We start from the raw sequence: 13,735 nt of genomic DNA on the forward strand, positions 1-13,735 counted from the left end.
GGGATCGAACTCATGCTGCCGTGACTGTGGATAGCTTCATAGTGCTGTGCTTAACCCCTTGCGCCACTAGGGAGGCCCCTGCTTTCACTTCTTTGAAGAAATTTTTTATTTTGTGTTTTATGTATTTGAAACTAATAAGCGTACTTATTTTAATGTCAGTATCTAAATCTCCAAAATGCAGACTGTTTTGATATTTTTTTTGTTTCTGCTTACTTTCATTCATGTTGTCATCTTACACGTGTTTGGAACTTTTTATTGTGCTGAAAATGAACTAACACAAGACATTGCTGGTAGCCACATTGACATTGTTTTCCTTCAGAGAGGAAATTTGATGTATATTTGGTTCTCTCTGGTTCTTGGGGCATTTGTAATTTAGGATTACATGAATCAAATTTCAGAGTTTGAGTTGATCAAATCCTAGCCTCAGTGTCTTTTATTTTATTGTTGTTCCTGGCTTGCAGCCCTTCAGTGTCCATCTGAAAGGGAGTGAGGGACTGAATAGTTCCCCCTTGGTATTAGTTCCCCTATGGAGTCACATCCCTCGTCTTTCAGTCCTCTGAATTTGTCAAAAATACCTTTCACCTGAAATAGACAAATGTCCTCTGGGCAGCAAGAGCTGTGTTCCCTGGACTCATCCTTTTCTGAGTTTGAGCCCATAATTCTTCATGATCATATCAGTTCTTTGATACCCTCAGAGATATTTTAAAAATTAAAAAAAATTAACACTTAATATTTGTTGTTAAGATATGTTAAGTGAAAATAGTAAACTAATGAATATTAGTAATACTTGTTTAAAAAATGAGCATTATAAAAGTAAATTTATTGTGCTTCTTAGTAGTAGTTTTGATTTGAATTATAAATCTGCTCTTAAAAGAACTGTCAGTGGGGGCCTTCCTGGTGGCGCAGGGGGTTAAGCACTGCACTATGAAGCAGTTCACAGCCTCTGCAGCACGAGTTCGATCCCCAGCCTGCCAGGGAGAAAACCACATGGCGAGGCAGACCTCTCCTGCCTCGCCTGCTGCTCCCCTCAGCAGAGTACTTCAGTCTATCTGCCTGCTCTGCACCCCACTCTGTCTCTGGTGACTCCTGCACCCCAAGCCTGTACCCCAGCTCTTGTGTGCATAAATAAATTAATCTTTTTTTAAAAAAAGAAGTGTCAGTGCTAGAATTTCAATTAAAATTTTTTTCTCTTTGTATATGTTACATGCATAATAACTGGAGAAATGCTTGAGAAAGGTTTAACAGGAGTGGTTTGACTGTTCTCATGTACTCTAAGTAATTGTTAATAATTGTTAGTATTTCATTGTGTACTTGCTTAAGTAGGCATTTAAGGGATCAATTTAGAATGTTATGATTTTATTTTTGAAAAAGTTTTATTAAAACTGGAAAATGACAATTTATTTTATTTTTAGGTTGGGCTCATGTGGTTTGTGCCCTGTATATTCCAGAGGTACAGTTTGCCAATGTTTCTACAATGGAACCAATTGTTTTACAGTCTGTTCCACATGATCGTTATAATAAGGTAAAATGGATATTTTATTACTGTTTGCATGTAAGTCTTTTGCTTTAAAAATGGGAAGTATAAAGGAATTTTTAGTTTTGTTTTATTGTAGACTTTCATTATAAACTTTAAATTACAAGATCCATATCAGATTTCAGAGGATTTGAAAATATGATAATTATTGTGTTAAACTAGATTTATTTATTAAAATATGTTATTAAGGTTACAGGAGTACAAAACAAGCAAACAAAACTTTCTACTTTTTATACTAACTTTGGTATTAATTATTCAAACATTTGCAGCATGTATTAATCCTTTTAGATTTGTCTTTTAAGAATTACTGACCTCAATCAAAATCAACAAACAACTATGAACCAGAGACACACTTGGGGCGGGGGGGAGGGGGTAGGTATTGGGGTCAAAATCAGGGGTTTGCAATTGTATGGGGAATATAAAAATAAAAAAATTACTGACCTTTTTTATTATTTCAAATACCAAAGTGACACTTAATTTGAATCAATGTTTTAACATTCATTATGATATCACACATCCTTTCTTTAAAAATAATCCTGTTACAGGGCCTCCCCTGGTGGCGCGGCGGTTGAGCGCTGGGCTTCAAGGCTGCCTGCAGCCTCTGCAGCGCCAGTTCATTCCCCGGCCACCAGCGAGGGTCCCACCAAAAAAAAAAAAAAATTCTGTTACAGTGTGTTATTTGCTCTACCCTCCCAATTTACTTTCTACCTCTGAGATAGGATTTTTGTTTTTGACATTGTTAAGAAAAAAAAGTAATGTTTACTCTCCTCCTTTTTTCTGTGATTTAGCACATATATGTATTATTATTTTTATTTACTTTTACATGTTAGATAATTCATCCATTACTGTTTAAATACAGTGTATCTTTAAATACAGTGTTGTCATTTAATTGACGGTACCTGTTCAATCTGTGAGTGAAAAATGTCATATTGCAGCCAATTCTAAGGTTTCAACTATTTCTGTATATAGCAGTTTATTATGTAAATTAATATTTATTTAAAGATTGGGAAATACCAAATAAATATAGAAAACTGCCAGCAACTATCATAAATCTTTCCATTCAGATCCTTCTAGATGCTTTTTATGCATTTTTAAGGATAGTATAAAATATTGGTTTATATCGCTTATATTGTTTGGTCTGTTTTTAAAACTTACCTTGCATACTTTTTTGGGTCAGCAAATTATATTTTTGAAATTGTTTTGAGTGAGTATGTAGCATGAATACAGAATACCATTAGTCCCGATAATTTTTAATCCAAGGATTCCTTTATTGTTGAAGAACCTCCTTGAGGTTCAGGCCATGTACATATTAATAGAATCTTTTTGTAAGTCAGTATGAACATTTTGGAAGCTTCAAAAATACATTTTATGAAATTGCCCTTCCAGGATGTGTTTTCTGATTTATGCTATGATAATGATACATGAGATTGCTTATAGTCTTCTATCCTATTAAGTGCTCTGTGTAGTACCGTTAAAACAATCTTTGCTATTCTTCTTAGTGAAAAATAATTATAGTGTTAGAATTTTTCTTTTTTTAGGTATTGGTAAAGTCAACTATGTAAAAAAATTTTAAGGTTATTTATGTTTATTAATTGACATTAAAGAGCTCTTCATTTTATTTAATTTTTTAATAAGATTTGTTTATTTGTGCATACAAGAGCTGGGGGTAGAGGCCAGAGATGCAGGGGAGTGAGAGGATTCACCAGAGACAGAGTGGGGAACAGAACAGGCAGACTGACTGAAACACACTGCTGAGGGGAGCAGCAGGTGAGACAAGAGAGGTCTGCTGTGCCATGTGGGTTTCTCCCTGGCTGGGTGGAGATCGAACGTGTGCTGCAGAGGCTGTGGATTGCTTCATAGTGTAGTGCTTAGCCTCTTGTGCTACCAGGGGGGCTCAAGAACTCTTCATTTTAGTACTTCATTTTAGATATTTTTATGTCTTCTTGTAAAGTGTTTTTATATTACAGACATGCCTTTGCCCATATTTATAATTTTTAAATATTTATTTTACTTATTTTTAAAAGACATTTATTCATCATCACGGACTATATACACTTAGTAATCATCTGCATGAGTGAAAAAAAAATCTATGTTAAAATTCCTTTGCTGGAATGTTTTGTACTTTCTACAGAACAGAAACTAAAATAGCCTATTATACAATTAGTCACAAATACAGTCCTTGAGTATTTTGTCTATACACATGAGTATTGTCTAGAACATGTCTTCTTTGTAGCAGATAGACCCTGAGTTCACAAATCTCTTGTAACTTGTAGCTTCCCTGTCACTTCTCTGGCTCTCCTCTGCTGCTCAGATTTGTTTCCAGGCAGTTAATTAAAACCTTCTGCCACTGCCATGCCTACTGCTGCTGTTGGAATCACCATAGCCACCTTGGTTTCGTGGTTTGGTGAAGTATTAGGCTCTACTACCACAGGGGCTTGAGCTTCTGCTCCAAAGTTTCCTCCTTTCATGGATCCAAAATCAGAAAATTTGTTGTTGTAATTGCCAAAATCATTGTAGCCTCTACCACTTCCAAAATTGTTTCCATTACCACTGGCAAAGCTGCCTCCATTGTTATAGCTATGATAGCTTTCACTCCACCATAGCTACTGTCCTAATTTCTATAACCTTGTCCACCACTTCCATAGCCTTTCCTCCCTCCAGAGTAACCAGGGCTGCCACCTCCATAACCACCTCATTACATTTTCCACTATAGCCATTCCCATTGCCACCATTGACACTACCACTATGGCTGCCATCAAAGCCACCTCAACCACTTAAGTTTCCTCCATGACCGGAGTTGTCATTCCTGCCAAAATCACCTTCATGATTACTACCAAAGTTTCCAGAACCACTTTGACCTCTTTGGCTGGATACAGCACTGGCTATCTCTTGCTCAGATAGGACTTTCCTTACGTCACAGTTGCAGCCATTCAAAGTACAGTATTTGTGAACAACAGTCTTATCTACAGAATCATGGCTATCAAAAGTTAACAAAAGCAAAGTCTGTCTTGCTACTGCTTCCATCAGTTATGATTTCAATCACTTTAGTTTTTCCATACTGCTCAAAATAATCTCTTTAGGTGATGATCTTCAGTGATGTTACCAGCAAAAATCTTTTTCACAGTTAAGTGGGTAACAGGGGTTTGAGAATCTTCTCTTGACACAGCCCTATTTGGTTCCACAACGCTTCCATCCACCCTGTGTGGCCTTGCGTTCATGGCTGCATACACCTTCTTTACTGTGGCACAAGTGACAAACCCAAAGCCTCTGGATCACTTGATGTTTTGATCTCTCATTACTGCACAGTCTGTGAGCATTCCCCATTACTCAGAATGACTTCTCAGACACTCATGGTTGTTTCAAAGCTTAAACCCCTGATGAATAGCTTCTGCAGCTATTCGGGCTCCTTGGGAGACTCTGACTTAGACATGGTGGCCATTATGATGCTTACTTGGCAAAGAAAACCACCATTTGTTTTTTAACTTTAATTTTGTCTTCATTGTTTTTATTGTTGCTATTCTAGCTTGTTAGTTTTTTTCTAGTACAGAAGTACTAGAAATTTTTTATGTAATTTAGATATTATGCTTACTGTTTTTGCCTTTGATGCCCATGCAAAATATATCTTTCACTACCCCAGGGTACTTTCAAAATTTATTTTTAAAAATAATTGTTTTTCCTTTCAAGTTTGAAATAATTTCAAACTTAGGTAAAGGCTGCTTTTATTTATTTATTTATTTATTATTTTTTTTTTCTTTTTATTTCTTTTTATTTTTTTAAAGATTTTTTAAAAATAAATTTTATTTTTATATTCCCCATACAATTGCAACCCCCTTATTTTGACCCCAATCCCTCCCCTCCCCGCCCCCACCCCCCATAGAGTGTCTCTGGTTCATAGTTTTTTGTTGATATTGATTTTTATTTTCTTATAGTTATTCATTTTCCTGGTCCCTTATTTAAGTTTTCTAGATTCCTGCTATGAGTGAGACCATCCGGTATTTTTCTTTTTCTTTCTGGCTTATTTCGCTGAGCATGATCCCTTCCAGTGCCATCCATGTTGCTGCAAATTGCATGTGTTTATCTTTTTTGAATGCTGAGTAATATTCCGTGGTGTATATGTATTACATCTTCTTGATGCAGTCATCTATTTTTGGGCATTTGGGCTGTTTCCAAAGCTTAGCTGTTGTAAACAGTGCTGCTATAAACATAGGGGTGCAGGTGCTCTTTGGAATTGATGTTTCTGTGTCCTTTGGGTAAATACCTAGGAGTGGAATTGCTGGATCATATGGAAGCTCTATGTTTAGTAGGTCCAGAAATCTCCACACAGCTCTCCATAGTGGTTGGACCAGTTTGCACTCCTACCAACAGTGCAGAAGAGTTCCTTTTTCTCCACAACCTTGCCAACATTTGTTGTTGCTAATTTTTTTAATATGTGCCATTCTCACTGGTGTAAGATGGTATCTCATGGTAGTTTTGATTTGCATTTCCCTGATTACAAGTGATGTTGAACATTTTTTCATATACCTGTTGGCCATTTGCATTTCCTCTTCAGAGAATTTTCTTTTTAGCTCTTCTGCCCATTTTTTGACTGGATTATTTTCTTTGTTGTTGAGTCTCATCAGCTCTTTGCAGATTTTTGTGATCAGTCCTTTATCATTAGTGTTGTGTGCAAAAATGTTCTCCCAGTCGATGGGGTTTCTCTTTGTTTTTGTTATTGTCTCTTTTGCTATGCAGAAGCTTAAAGGCTGCTTTTAATAGTACAAAGAGCTCTTCCTCTCCTCCATTGTATTAGGATAATACTGACACTTCAGAGTGTATTTCTATATAGTTACTGTAAAGCATTACTTTTTCTTGTATGACCAGATTATAACTAACACAATCAGAACATACACATTTATGCATTATTACTGTCTAATACACAAACTTCATTCATTATTTCTTTCATTTTTGTTCCTGTTTCTCCAATTTTCCTCATAATGTTGTCTATAAAAAGATCACATTGCAGAGACTCTTCAGTCTCTTTTACCTCAAGTATTACCGGTATCCTTGACTTTTGTAGCTTTGATGCTTCTGAAGATTACAGGCTAGTTATTTTGAAGGATGGCCACATATTTGGATTTTTTTTTTTTTTTTTATATTTCTTCATGATTAAGATTATGGTTTTGGTGAGGAATGTCACAGAAGTGATGCTGTGTTGTTCTCCTTGCATCCTATCCGGTGTTATGTGATTTTAGTTTTCCCATTACTGGTGGTACCTTGATCACTTGGTTAAGGTGGTGTCTGCAAGGTTTTTTCACTGTAAGTTAATCTTTTTTCCTGTTTATAATCAATAAGCATTTTGTGGGGATGTACTTTATTTGTAAATATTTGTTCCTTGTGCTTTTTCACTCACTACTTCAGCATCCATTGATGTTTCTTGGTTTTATTAATTACTATAATGTGGCAATTGGTGGTTTTCTGATTCTTTTCCTTTATTTTAAATTTGGCATTCTGCTGTAAGGAAAAACTAACTCAACTCCTCAATTAACTACATTAGCATGGCTATGTGTTTTGCTATTTAATTAATTTTTAAAGATTTTTATTTAAGCACACAAAAACTGGGGTGTAGGCCAGAGGCGCAGAGGGGAGTGAGAGGATCCATCAGAGACAGAGTGGGGAGCAGAACAGACGAATCTACTGAAATACACTGCTCAGGGGAGCAGAAGGCGAGACAAGAAGTCTGTTGCCACCATGTGGGTTAGCTCCCTGGCTGGGTATTGAACTCATGTGGAGATTGAATTCATCCTGCAGTGGCTGGCTATAGCACTGAGACTTTAACCCCTGCGACACCAGAGAGACCATGCTATTTCATTTTGAATAAAATGGGTCACTCATTCTTCATTACTATCATTAATTTTGATACTCTGTATTGTCTCATATTTGGCTAGCGGACAGCTTCAAACTGCTTCTGTGTCTTCTGAAATGTTTCTATTATTCTGGGAGATTTCTTTACTTCTAGGTTTATTGTACCCCTGGAGTCACCACCGTTCTCCAAAGAGTCTTTTTTTTTTTTTTTTTTTGAATTCAGTTCTTTATATAAAGTCCCTTGTAAAAACAAAACAGAATAAAAACAAACCAAAGAGGGGCAAGGCAAAGATTTTTTTAAAAGGAGGGAAAGAAAGAAGGGAAGGAAAACAAGGGAGACGACTTATTGCTTGTCCTCAGCTTTCTCCTTGGTGTCCGCCTTGCCCAGCTCCTCGCTCCTTTCTTTCACAGAGAGAGTCTCCAGCTTTTCCACCACTTCCTCAGCATTTTCGTTTCTGCCCAATCCTTTCTTTTCTCTCTCTTCGATCTCTTTCCTGCATTCTTCAAATTTTGTTTTGAATTTCTGTGCATTTTCAGCATTGAGGAAGCGGATGGCCAGCAGCTCTGGCTTGGGGCACTCATCAGCAAAGTCAGCATGGGTGTTCCAGACCCAGGCTCGGTCACTGCCCGCATTCGGCTTCTGCTCCATCATTGGTGTGATGTAATGGTTGGCGCATATCTTCAGAGTCTTGTCCCTCCTCATGAGGAGGCGGATGGTCCCTTTCTCCTTATGTTTTAGGAGCTTGACGTCACCAGTACCTCGCTCCTTCCACTCTTCTCCAAAGAGTCTTGATTCCTTTTAAGTGAGATTGATATTTAGAAACCAAGGTGAACAGTGTGTGCTTATTTTTTTTTTTAAAGCTTTTTTTTTTTTAATAGAGGCATGTTTTATTTATTTGTTTGTTTGTTTGTTTGTTTGTTTTGTTTATACAAGCACTGGGTACAGTCAGAAGCGCGGGAGGGTGAGAGAATTCACCAGAGCCAGAGCAGGGAGCAGAGCAGGCAGAAAGACCGAAGTACACTGCTGAGGGGAGCAGCAGGCGGCAGGAGAGGTCTGCGCGCCATGTGGGACCCTCCTCAGGTGGCCGGGGAGCAGCCGGGGATCGAACTGGTGCCGCAGAGGCCGCGGGCAGCTTCGCAACCCAGCGCTCAACCGCTGTGCCACTGGGAAGGCCCATGTGTGTGTGCTTATTTTTAATGGGCTATTGCTACACCCTGTTCTGTCAGTGTGGATAGCTAGGAAATACATGCATTCGTATAGATACAAAGATATGCAAACATTCACACCATTTTTTCCTATACTTATCTTTATATATTGAAGATTGAAGTTGTAATGATATTTCTGATTGTGTGTGTGTGATGTATATGTGTGTGTGTATATCTATATGTAGTTCTGTGTATATACAATATATGTGTGTGTGTATATCTATATGTAGTTCTGTGTATATACACAGAAATATATATCTATATGTATTTCTTTATTTATCTGTCTATATAAAGAAAACCATACTCATTAATTTCCCCAAATCTAATCTAGCAATAGCGGATACATTTTGATTCATTTCTTTTCATATTTATGACTCATGCCAAACATATTTATGACAATGGAAGAAACCTGACTTCCATTATCCTCTATGTATTTACTTACTTGATCAATTGCTCTTGTATTAACAAGCCTTCTTTTGTTGTTATCCTAATCTCTTTCAGACCTCATACCTTGTTCTGGGTTGCTGCTTCTTCCTTACCTGACTGCCCTTTGTGTCATTTTTGGGATTTGATACTCAGCCTCATTCCAGTACCACTTTCTCTCCCTCTCCCCAGGTTTATATCCTCACATTGCTCAATTTCTGATATTTTACTGTGACACCACTTCTCCCCACCTGCCCCCTCAACACCTTTATGGTGCTAACCAATCTTACTTGGGACTATAATTACATTGGGATGGGGGTGGGGGGAAGGCTCCTTCCTCTGCAGCATGCTTGGCTTTGCCTCATGGCTTTAAGAGTATTCAAGGAAGAGTAAGGAAGGTAGAAAGAAGGATGAATTATTTAGAAATAGATCTTTTTATCTATTTAGAGTTGACTGTAGAATATAATGAGGTGTGTTAACTTTCCCCTTCCTACATGGTGAATCAACTTTTTCAGTTTATTTTTGAATAATCTATTTTTTTTGTACAGTTATTTAAAATACCATGAGTCATTATTATTATTTTTTTAATAGAGGCATGCTTTATTTATTTATTTGTTTGTTTTTGTTTATACATGCACTGGGTACAGTCAGAAGCGTGGGAGGGTGAGAGAATTCACCAGAGCCAGAGCGGGGGGCAGAGCAGGCAGAAGGACGGAAGTACACTGCTGAGGGGAGCAGCGGGTGGCAGGAGAGGTGTGCATGCCATGTGGGACCCTCCTCCAGTGGCCGGGGAGCAGCTGGGGATCGAACCGGCGTCGTGGAGGCCACGGGCAGCTTTGCAACCCAGCGCTCAACCGCTGCACCACCGGGGAGGCCCCCATGAGTCATTATTAAAGTCTTGGGTATTCTTGATTTTTTTTCTGTCCTGTGCCATTTTAAATTATTATGGATTTTGTACATTTTATCAGTACATGGTAGAACATACTGTGTCTTTTATTTCTTTCTGGGTGAATATTAGGACTAACAAAACAGGTTTTGATATATAGTGGCATTGCAATGAAATATTTTGTGGAGGAAGAATTGATTTAGTTTTAAATATCAATTTCAGTTTCAACATGGTATATTTCTTCATCAAGTTTAATTTTTCCCTCCTTTTGTCAGTTCATTCCCTCTGTAGTTTTCCATAGATGTGGTTATTATATGTGTCTCAAGGATTTTTAAGTTGTTGATTTGTTTTTTAAAGCTAACCTTAAACTTAAGATTCTGTTTATGAATATTCACTATGTCTATTTGGGGGCATGTATTGAATAATTCTGAAAGGAGAGAAGCAATTGAATAATGGATTGTTGGGTTTTAGAAAACAGAAATTTTGATTGAATGGTAGTAAAGGATAATTTGGAGAGCAGATATTAAGGTTTTGAGTTCTAACTATGGACCTATTTAGTATCAAGCACTGTGCTAGACATTAGAAATTCAAAGATGCATAAACAATGGGGTTTTCTTCCATGTGACACTCTCAGAAGGTTTGTCAAGTAAATGATTATAGTGTTCTATGTAAAGAAAAATAATATATGAAGAAGTGTCATGGAACATAATAAAGAAATGATGTAAGGAATTGAATAAAGCATGTAAGGAGATGATTAGGACTTTGTAAAATAATAGGAATTTGATCTATGGCTAAAAGGATCAAATAATAATTCCAGGCTGAGAAAGTAACATAAACTATGTTAGTAGGTGGGAAAGGGGAGATTATAGGCAGTTCATAGAATAACAAATAATACCGTGAGTGATGGGAAGGGAAATTTCCTAGGTTAACTGTATAGCATGTCTAAATAGCAGAAAATTCACTGTTTTCCTTTTCCCTCCCCAACACTCCCCCTTCCCACCACTATCTCTCATACCCCTTTGGCACTTTCCTCTCTGCCTCCATCTCAGAAACCTCACTTCTTTTATTAGTGTCTGCTGATTTTTTTTTTTTTTTTAAGATTGTATTTATTTTTGTGTAGAAGAAATAGGGTGCGGGGCAGAGGTATGGGAGGGTGGAAGGGGGCTGTGAGAGGATTCACCAGAGACAGAGTGGGAGCAGAATGGGCAGATGTACTGAAATACACTGCTGAGGGGAGACAGGAGAGGTCTGCTGTGCCATATGGGTTAGCTCCCTGATCTGGGATCCAATTCAAGCTGTTAGTGTGTCTTCAGGGTGCCTTTGAGTTGTGAGACTTAACCCCTAGGCTATCAGGGAGACCTGTGTCTCCTGATTTTTATAGATATTTTTCTTTGTTGTATTGTCTGCTTTGTAAATGTACAATATTGTCTTTGTCATTTTACTAACATATGTAATTTTTCCAGCTATATCCATTATATTGTAAATTGGCAGTATTTTGTTTTTCCTTATGCCTCAATAGTATTCCACTGTTTGGCACTCAGGTTGTTTTCATGTCTTACCTATTGTAAACAATGCCACAGTAAACATTATTGAGCATATACTTTTTTGAGTTGGTGGTTTCATGTTTGCTGGATAGATGCCCCAGAGTAGGACTGCTCATCGTGTGGTATTTCTATTTCTGGTTTGTAAAGGCAAATCCAGATTGTTTTCCAAATTGATTCTAGCAGTTTAAATTTTCACCAAGAGTGTAATTGGGTTCGTCTTTCTCCACATCCTCTCTAGCACTACTTCTTGGAGGTCTTTTTTAATAGGTGCCATTCTCATGGGTGTGAGATGATAACTTATGTGTTTTGACCTGCATCTCCTTTACTAAAAGTGATGGTGGACATTTTTCAAAGTATCTGTTGGTTCTCAGGATATCTTCTTTGGTCCGTTGTCTGTTCAGCTGCTGCCCATTTATTAATTGTCTTTGGATTTTTATTGTTGACTAAGTTTTTTTTTTATACTTGGATATTATTGCCTCGTAGTAGTATTTCTTTTCTTTTTTTTTTAAGATTTATTTTTATTTATTTATGCAAGCACTGGGTACAGTCAGAAGCGCGGGAGGGTGAGAGAATTCACCAGAGCCAGAGCGGGGGGCAGAGCAGGCAGAAGGACCGAAGTACACTGCTGAGGGGAGCAGCGGGAAGCAGGAGAGGTCTGCGTGCCATGTGGGACCCTCCTCCGGTGTCCGGGGAGCAGCCGGGGATTGAACTGGCGGTGCAGAGGCTGCAGGCAGCTTCGCAACCCAGGGCTCAACTGCTGCGCCACCGGGGAGGCCCTTTCTTTTTAAATCTAGTACTCTTTTGCTATGTAACAACTTTTCAATTTTGAGGTAATTTCAATTATCTTTACCAAAAACATCTTTATCATACATGTCCTGAAATGTGTTGCCAATGTTTTCTTCTATGTATCTTATTGTTGAAAGTTTTATATCTAATTCTTTAACCCATTTAGACTTTTTTTTTTTTTTAAAGATTTATTTATTTATACAAGCACTGGGTACAGTCAGAAGCGCGGGAGGGTGAGAGAATTCACCAGAGCCAGAGCAGGGAGCAGAACAGGCAGACTGATGAAGTACACTGCTGAGGAGAGCAGCGGGCGGCAGGAGAAGTCTGCGCACCATGTGGGACCCTCCTCCGGAGGCTGGAGAGCAGCTGGGGATCGAACCGGCGCGGCAGAGGCTGCGGGCAGCTTCGCAACCCAGTGCTCAACCGCTGCGCCACCGGGGAGGCCCAACCCATTTAGACTATCTTGTATTTGCAGTGAGAGAGTAATCCAACTTCAGTCTTTTACATGTGGCCATCCAGTTTTCCCACCACCATTGGTTAAAGAGACTCTCCTTTTTCCATTGCATGGTTGTGTCTCCTTTATTGTGAATTAAGTATTGGTATATATATGGATATATTTCGAGGCTTTCAATTTCCGTTCCATTGATCCATGTGTCTATTTTTATGCAACTATAATATTGTTTTTTTTTAAATTTTATTTTTATATTCCCCATACAATTGCAACCCCCTTATTTTGGCCCCAATCCCTCCTTTCCCCACCCCCCCACTCCCCATAGAGTGTCTCTGGTTCATAGTTGTTTGTTGATATTGATTTTTACTTTCTTATAGTTATTCTTTTTCCTGGTCCCTTATTTAAGTTTTCTAGATTCCTGCCATGAGTGAGACCATCCAGTATTTTTCTTTTTTTTTCTGGCTTATTTCGCTGAGCATGATCCCTTCCAGTGCCATCCATGTTGCTGCAAATTGCATGTGTTTATCTTTTTTGAATGCTGAGTAATATTCCATGGTATATATGTACCACATCTTCTTGATCCAGTCATCTATTTTTGGGCATTTGGGTTGTTTCCAAAGCTTAGCTATTGTAAATAGTGCTGCTATAAACATAGGGGTGCAGGTTCTCTTTGGAATTGATGTTTCTGTGTCCTTTGGGTAAATACCTAGGAGTGGAATTGCTGGATCATATGGAAGCTCTATGTTTAGTAGGTCCAGAAATCTCCACACAGCTCTCCATAGTGATTGGACCAGTTTGCACTCCCACCAACAGTGCAGAAGAGTTCCTTTTTCTCCACAACCTCGCCAACATTTGTTGTTGCTAATTTTTTTAATATGTGCCATTCTCACTGGTGTAAGATGGTATCTCATGGTAGTTTTGATTTGCATTTCCCTGATTATAAGTGATGTTGAACATTTTTTCATATGCCTGTTGGCCATTTGCATTTCCTCTTCAGAGAATTTTCTTTTTAGCTCTTCTGCCCATTTTTTGACTGGATTATTTTCTTTGTTGTTGAGTCTCAT

The 13,735-nt window shown here is 38.1% G+C and overlaps 2 protein-coding genes and 1 pseudogene across 10 annotated transcripts in view; 1 reads left to right on the plus strand and 2 right to left on the minus strand.

Annotated features, from left to right (window-relative positions):
• MLLT10 (MLLT10 histone lysine methyltransferase DOT1L cofactor) overlaps nucleotides 1-13,735 on the plus strand; it is a 200,228-nt gene that overhangs the window by 65,583 nt on the left and 120,910 nt on the right. For all 9 annotated transcript variants that reach the window (XM_037510692.2, XM_054695130.1, XM_054695131.1 and 6 more), the window contains one exon: nucleotides 1,413-1,522. In XM_037510692.2, the coding sequence (XP_037366589.1) occupies nucleotides 1,413-1,522 (110 nt within the window). The remainder of the gene's footprint in view (nucleotides 1-1,412; nucleotides 1,523-13,735) is intronic.
• LOC119244738 (heterogeneous nuclear ribonucleoprotein A1-like) lies at nucleotides 3,866-4,964 on the minus strand (annotated as a pseudogene).
• On the minus strand, nucleotides 7,592-9,352 carry LOC119245112 (ran-specific GTPase-activating protein-like). Its single transcript, XM_037511378.2, has 2 exons — nucleotides 9,311-9,352; nucleotides 7,592-8,171 (listed from the first exon to the last, which is right to left on the minus strand). Exons 1-2 carry the CDS (start codon nucleotides 9,350-9,352, stop codon nucleotides 7,719-7,721), a joined length of 495 nt encoding a protein of 164 aa, XP_037367275.1. The 3' UTR covers nucleotides 7,592-7,718.

This window comes from Talpa occidentalis, unplaced genomic scaffold, assembly GCF_014898055.3.
Source record: "Talpa occidentalis isolate TD23 unplaced genomic scaffold, MPIMG_talOcc4v2.1 talOcc4.14, whole genome shotgun sequence".
NCBI lineage: Eukaryota > Metazoa > Chordata > Mammalia > Eulipotyphla > Talpidae > Talpa > Talpa occidentalis.